Source organism: Solanum lycopersicum, chromosome 10, assembly GCF_036512215.1.
Source record: "Solanum lycopersicum chromosome 10, SLM_r2.1".
Classification (NCBI taxonomy): Eukaryota; Viridiplantae; Streptophyta; class Magnoliopsida; order Solanales; family Solanaceae; genus Solanum; species Solanum lycopersicum.
In genome coordinates, this window is record NC_090809.1 from 53812385 (window position 1) to 53819536 (window position 7152).

The window sequence follows — 7152 nt, forward strand, 5'->3', positions numbered from 1 at the left end:
TTTTGAAAACGACCAAGGCAGCAAAAGATTGTATCAACATCCCAAATTTTGAAATAAACATTGAATATGTGGTGAGCTACTTAAATCTAAACAAATGAACAAAAGCTTGAAAGAGAATGAATACAATTGTTAACCTATCTACCAATTTGTGAATATTACAGCGGTTTGACAATGTGGTTGATACCTATTCAAGCTTCTTAAAAGAATACTGTCAACATCTGGGCACTCGTGCTCATTTAAAAATTCAGCAACAAATGTCTTCTGAAATGTCTTAGGTATATAACCGTAGCACTGCAAGACCAACAGCCGATATAGAGACAAGAGTACCTATACAATATTTAATCACTTCATATTTTGCAGCTTCAATTTGCGCCCTTAATGCATGAATTTCCTGTACATGGATCAAGCAAGAGAAAAAGAAAAGATATTCAAAAGATGCATTGAGTTAAAAGAACGTTCACGCTCAAAATATAGAAGAGTCAACACTTACCCGATCAAGCTTATTTGTAAGATTTGTAGTTTCTGCATTTTGATTGGCAAGCTCATCGCGAATGCGTCTACACAATTAAGAACGACCACAATCAATCATCAGGGAGTTGAAAAATGAACAACCTAATTATTCACTAATATCTAAAACTCTTCAAGCCTTACCCTCTTTCAAGATTTAAATCCAACCGTTGGCCGGCAGTAAGCTTGTCAACCTCATACCTGCATGAACAAATAATATTGGTTAATGAAACTGGCACTCAAAAGTAGAATAATTTTATCGACAAGTCAATTGTACCTTAGTTCACTGCGCATTTTTTCAATGTCATTCCGAAGCTTTTCAAGTTCACGTTGCAGCAGAGAAAAATGATGTTCCTGCAACAAAAAAAAAATTTAATCGGTATGAATTCCATACGTCAAGCTCAAACGAATGCTCATTCAGGGGTAGAACAAAACATATATCATGAACATATATTAGCACAACCATAATGCAATAATTCATCGGTCCAACTCACTGAGTTTGAAGTAAATTTTCCTCCTAGAGCACTCAATGCTAAGAGAAATTTGGGAAGGGTTAGATCCAGGCAAGAAGAAATTCAAATTTAAAAAGCTGTGATATCTTTGAAAAGCTTTCACAAATCAGGCTATCAATTTGACTTACTGACCACAAATCAAAATTCTAAATACTTACGTCATCCTTAACCGGGGCGGGGCGGCCAACTAGCTTTTTTAGGCTGCAACCCTTTATCAAAACATTGAGGCTGCAACTCCTTCCTAAAGTATATGCAGCTATCAGAGGCTGAGCCAAAGCTCCCTTCACAACCAGCTAGTTTTAATTTTCATACTTGGTTGATATAGTAATTTTTTTTAATTTTTTTGATGACCGTGATGTCCGAGCTTAGCTTTCACATACCTCGACTAATTGCTCGGGATACTTATCACCTCCGACCAGCAACAAGAGGTACCGGGTAACTCTATCCACCAAGGCTAGGACAGATGGAAAGAATCACCTAGTGTTTTTTCTCCGCTGGGATTTGGACCTAAGACTTCATGGGTCTCAACCACTTCATTGGCTACTAGGCCACACCCTTGGGTGCGGTTAATATAGTACTAATTACTAGAAAGATCCAGCTTACCTGACTTGTTAATTTGATTTGACAAGTTGACTTCATCTATCTTTCTGTTAGTCGTTGCTTCTTTATACAACCAGGTTACGATCATATCATGTCCTAAAGTAAAGAATAATCATTGTTGATCTATATTACAGGTCATCTTTTGTTTTAGTTGTTGACATATGAGACATATGATTAGATTAAATCTGATCAGCCAAGTGATGAGGTACTCCAAAATCCAAATGATAACTATGCCTCCTCCCTGAGCAATGATTAGTTCTTACAAATTAATCATCTTCCAGATGCTGTTACAAGTGCCAAAGGCAGTCAGCTTTGATGGATCAAACTCAAAATTTTCAACTACCTTCTCATCTCTCTCCACAGTATGGCCTGATATTTTTGATTGATCATTTTAGTCCAAGATGATACTTGTAACAGGGGCATACAATGATAGCTTTATTTCTGCTCGAAACTGATCTTGCTCAAGTTTCTTGAGTAATTGCCTTTGCTCCTAGATAGAGGCTCTTTGACAATCTAAATTATTGATCTCAACAGTTATAACTCTAAGTTCTTCTCTCTAGATATCCTGTTCTAAGTCTTTCTGCAACTTATCTATTTCAGCATCTGCAGCAGCTTCAGATTGTGCTTCTGTTATTCTCTGCTAGAACTCTCAAGGGTGTGGTACTTAGAGTGGCACTGTGATTGAAGGGCATTAGATTGCTCTAGACACACTGTTTCAAGAAGCTGACGTCTTTATCATCTTCCAAGAACTGAACAACATCGTTACTGAAGGAGATCAGCTTCTCCACATCCATGTTACTGGACCCATCCACCATCGTCTGTTGACAGAAATGAGTCTGTATTACAGTTCTACTTAAACGGCAGTATAACCAAATAAAATGCTCTTCATCTACAATATGGTATCACTGATTTGGTGTCTCCATTTCCAAGCACCCATCGTTGTATCTTGAATAAACAGGAATAACCTCCTCCATTGAATGAAGGAATGACTTCTGATGATAGAGCTTATGCACTTTTTAAGCAAACAGTGGCAAAATTGTAGGATGTTATGGAGTGTTACACACTAAATCTTCTTCCCTAAATGATCAAAAAACAGACTTGAAAGAATCTTTATTTAATAACAGTCTCTTACTCCTTATAGGAGTTTACTTATGGAAGAAACAAACATTTGTATGATCCACGCCTAGCTTGTGAAAATGAGAAATGCGTCCATTTTCAATGAACTTCTACCACAGAAATGTTCTTTTTATTTGGATCATTGCCTTAATGAGCTGCTTTATTTAGGTGGGCAAATGAAATTGTAGTTTCTGCAAGAAATGATAAGAGAACCATAATCCAGCCAAGTCGCAACTGTTAAAGAATGACAAAAGTCCCACATCGGTGGTTAATGAGATGGGTGGACTCCTTATAAGGCTTGGACAATCCTCCTCCCTTTGAGCTTAGCTTTTTGGGGTGTGAGTTAGGCCTAAGACCTAATTTCACATGGTATCAGAGCAGGGCCCTTCTCACCCGATGTTGGGACCCCCCAAAATCAAAATTGTCCACACACCAGATGCTAAGCACTGGAAGTGAGGTGGGGTGTTAAAGGATGACAAAAGACAAAAGTCCCACATCGATAGTTAATGAGATGGGTGGACTCCTTATAAGGCTTGGGCAACCTCCTCCCTTTGAGCTAGCTTTTGAGGTGTGAGTTAGGCCTAAGACCTAATTTCACAGCAACTATACTAGTAATACCTAATCCATAAATCAAAGGAGAAGCAATTTCGATTGGTCTGTCAAAACCACCCCAACCCACCCAACCCCCAAGGGAAAGAAAACCCACAAAGAAGCTAGGAAGAGATGTACAAGACTAGGGTAAAACCAATTACGTGAATTTACTTTAGAAGCCAAGGCAGATCAAATTCAGTACCATAACATAGAATCTCCCCTTACATCCTGATGTGGGAGTAGAAGAATAAACCACTATACTTGTTATATGTAGTGTTGTCAAAGACATGCTAAAGCCCTAAAGCGAGGCATAAAACATGTTGAGCACTTCACCTCACTTTATGGGTGCTTCAATGTTATTATCAAGGTTCCAAGGCATACTTTTTCTTGCCAATGAGTGCAATCCTTAACATGTGACACTAAAACAACTGATATTTCACTTAATCATTATTTTTTTTCAATTTACCTTGTTCATATATTTGTTACTCATGCTTATGATTATAAAGCTTGGACTACACGTACATATTTTGTGGGTTTTATCCATTTGCGCCTCTTTTTCATTAAAGTTCACACTTTATTTGCATTTAGAACCCCGAAGGACCTTAGAGTTTTTTTGCTCTTTCCACTTTTGATAACACTGGTCATATTATGACAATATACATACATAGCTAATCCTCGTCGCCTCTATGCCACGTTTTTGCAACATGTGCTGACCTCAATTATGTATTCTGTTTCTTTTCTTTTAGATGAAAAAATTGATTCCATTCAGATGCGTAGTTTTTTGTGTGTGTGTGTTTTGATAATTAATTGTCATGAATCTGGAAAATCCAATCAATCTCTAGGATGCTCTTTCAACAACAGTTTCATATTCTTTCACAACTCACAACAAACTAAAGCTTTTCCTACTGAAATTATCTACCTCACAGTTAACATCAGTGAAGAAAAATATCACTGGTATGCATTATCACGCCTCCATTTATAAACTCATTAATAAAAGTCAAAGCACCAAAAGATGGCTAGGCAGGCAACAAAGGTCTTAACAACAGCTTGAATATGCTTTTTTTTCATTATGTAGAAAAAATAACTGCGAACAACAGCTTGAATATGTTCCGGGACAACATACAACAGTGTACAAAGCTAGCTTACTCCTCTATCTAGGCAGAGAAAATCATCTATTACAGATGTGACTAAAGGCAAGCTAATATTCTACAAGCAGAAGAAATACATAACCCCTCCCCTAGCACAAGACAGAGAATAACTAGACGCACAGCTGAAGACATTTTAGAATACCGATTTGCACAACTAACAGAGCTTCATGACAATTTTGTACCTGAGAACTTTGTACTTCAGACTTGAATTTGGAGAGGTTGGCTTCTTGAATCATCTCAGACTACATAGGCAAAAATGCACAAAACAATTATTCAGCAAAGTGGAAAAGGGCACATTGTTTACAGCATAAGATCTTGAGTGAAGTCTTACTTTCTGCATTTCAGCTCGTGAAACAAAAGAATGAGCTACATTTTCCAAACTGTCATTCAAAACTTCAGTGATAGCAGATGTTATTGCTTCCGCCTGTTCTGATGGTACACCTCGTGCTTCTAATCTCCTAACCTGTCAGCAAACAATATCTATAAATATCTATAGTTCATATGAATAATAACAAATCAGGAGAGACTCTAGCCTTGGAAAGTATCCTAGTTTACGACGAAATGGATAGAAGCAAATAGACAAACTCAAAAAGAACCACAAGTTTAGTGGCTTCACTATTTGTTTTTTTGCTTAATTTTGAAGGTATTAGTTTATGGACTGATAAAGAACTACTTTAATTATGATTAAAGGAACATCAAACAGATCAAGATCCAAATTCAAGTCATCTTTGGCGGAAAGATGAAGCATTCCTCTTTTGAAAAGAAAAGGCTGAAACTTAGTCAATTGAAAATCAGTTAATTTTTTGAACAAGTCACCCTGATATCCCCCAATCCCACTTATAAAAAATGTCCACAGCCCTTAAGTCTATCATACATTGCTTTATTAGGTTTGAGGAGCATCACATAGCCCTTCGATCTGCAATAATTTTCAGTAGGCCTAGGTACCAATGCTATGTTGAGTCCAACACGGAAGTAAGTTATGAGTTTATATAATTAAACAAAAACAAAATAGGTTTTTGAAATGAAAACAACTTCTTCTCACTGATTTTAGGTTATTTCCCCAAGACCAAAGCAGTTTGGTTTCACCCTTATTTTTGAAGCCAAAGACAACTAACTAGAGACCAAAATAAAAACTCACCCACTTGCATTCCTCCTAAACTTAAAAAGATAAGGGAAACAAAGCTTTCCTCCATCTCCTTTCTGATTCCACAGATACCAACACAACAGATTATCAATATAAATACTCAAAAAGCTTTATCCATAATTGGTTGGGATCATTTCATTCCACTACAAAAACAAGGACAATGAAGAAATACTAATAATTACTAGAGATCGTAAAATATAAATAAATACTCAGTTGTGTTCATTTCTAAATTAGTTGTGAACATTTCACTCATTATAAATCAACAAAGAGGAGGGTGAAGAAATAATAATTACCAGAGCTAATGTATCGACAAGAAACGCACGCTTGCCATTAGGTTTAGCAAGCTGTGAGATTTGCCTATAATCAAACTTGTTAGCAGCAGACGATTTATATGGCTCAGAACTGTAAAAATTAACTGAACCAGCGTTGATTTGTGATCTATCAATCAACAAAGCAGCAGAAACTTTAGATGCATTAATCCCTTGAGATTTAGACAGTCTAATCCCACAATTAGCCCCTAACTGAACCACACGTCTCGCAACAGCCATTAATTTCTCAAAATCTACAAGAAGAAGAAGAAAAACCTTTTGAATTTTTTTCAACAAAAAACTAGACAAATCTGCATCGATTTCAACGAGATTTTGAACGAAGTATGAAAGGTCAAACTTTCAGAAATGGCGGCGAAAATAAGAGATTGAAGGAGACAGAAGAGGGGTATAGTTGATTGTTAATGGCGGACGATGTGGATTTTCCCTTTTTACGGTTTTTATTTGTATCGTTGGGTTGCTTGTCTAAGGAGAATTATGTATCGTGTACTTTATTGGTAGAGTAATTTGGTATTGGTCTTTAGGCTCAAGATAAGGATGTGCTATTTAGGTTTCCAATGGGAAATGACAACTTCGTTTCCTTTTTTTTCATTTCTTTTTTTAATTATTAATTTGTTTTCTCCCTTTACACAATAATAATGTGCTTAAATTGGTTTTGAGAACTCAACCAACAAAAAAGACTTTGAGAATATTGGAGTCGTCAAAAAGAGCTTAGCTCATGGGATCAGTCTAACTTAATCTGTTATTGGGGTAGATTTGAGAAAAAAAATTTTAAGCTCATTTAAATTTAGGGTTTATAAGTATGATCCATATAGACCATTGGCCCTTGAGACTTGATCGGGGTTGGGGTTTAGAGTTGGCAAATGGGCCAAACTTTTTATTTAAGATTAACTTACTATAATCTCACTAGTATATATCTATTATCACGCGTTATGTTGTAATATTCTGAATTTTATCAGATTTTGGTACGTCCAAGTGCATGTATCTCAGAATATATGAACTCAAAATTAAGTTAATTTGTTCTAGATACACTCTATCCAAATAGATTCATATACATAGACAGGTCTCGCGCGCTCGCCTCCCTCTCATCTTGCTTGTCACTCTCATATATCACTCGCGTATCTGGTATGCGAGATACATATTTACACTAGATTTTTTGTTAATATTATTAAAATAACACCATTTTTTGTTATATTTAATTTGAAAAT

The 7152-nt window shown here is 36.2% G+C and overlaps 1 protein-coding gene across 1 annotated transcript; it reads right to left on the bottom strand.

Annotated features, from left to right (window-relative positions):
• LOC101257811 (protein FMP32, mitochondrial-like) lies at positions 1–6543 on the bottom strand. The gene is made up of 7 exons (XM_004248641.5): positions 5912–6543; positions 4806–4937; positions 4657–4716; positions 785–861; positions 652–708; positions 491–557; positions 1–391 (listed from the first exon to the last, which is right to left on the bottom strand). Exons 1-7 carry the CDS (start codon positions 6164–6166, stop codon positions 272–274), a joined length of 768 nt encoding a protein of 255 aa, XP_004248689.1. The 5' UTR covers positions 6167–6543; the 3' UTR covers positions 1–271.
• Positions 6544–7152: the final 609 nt, after the last annotated feature.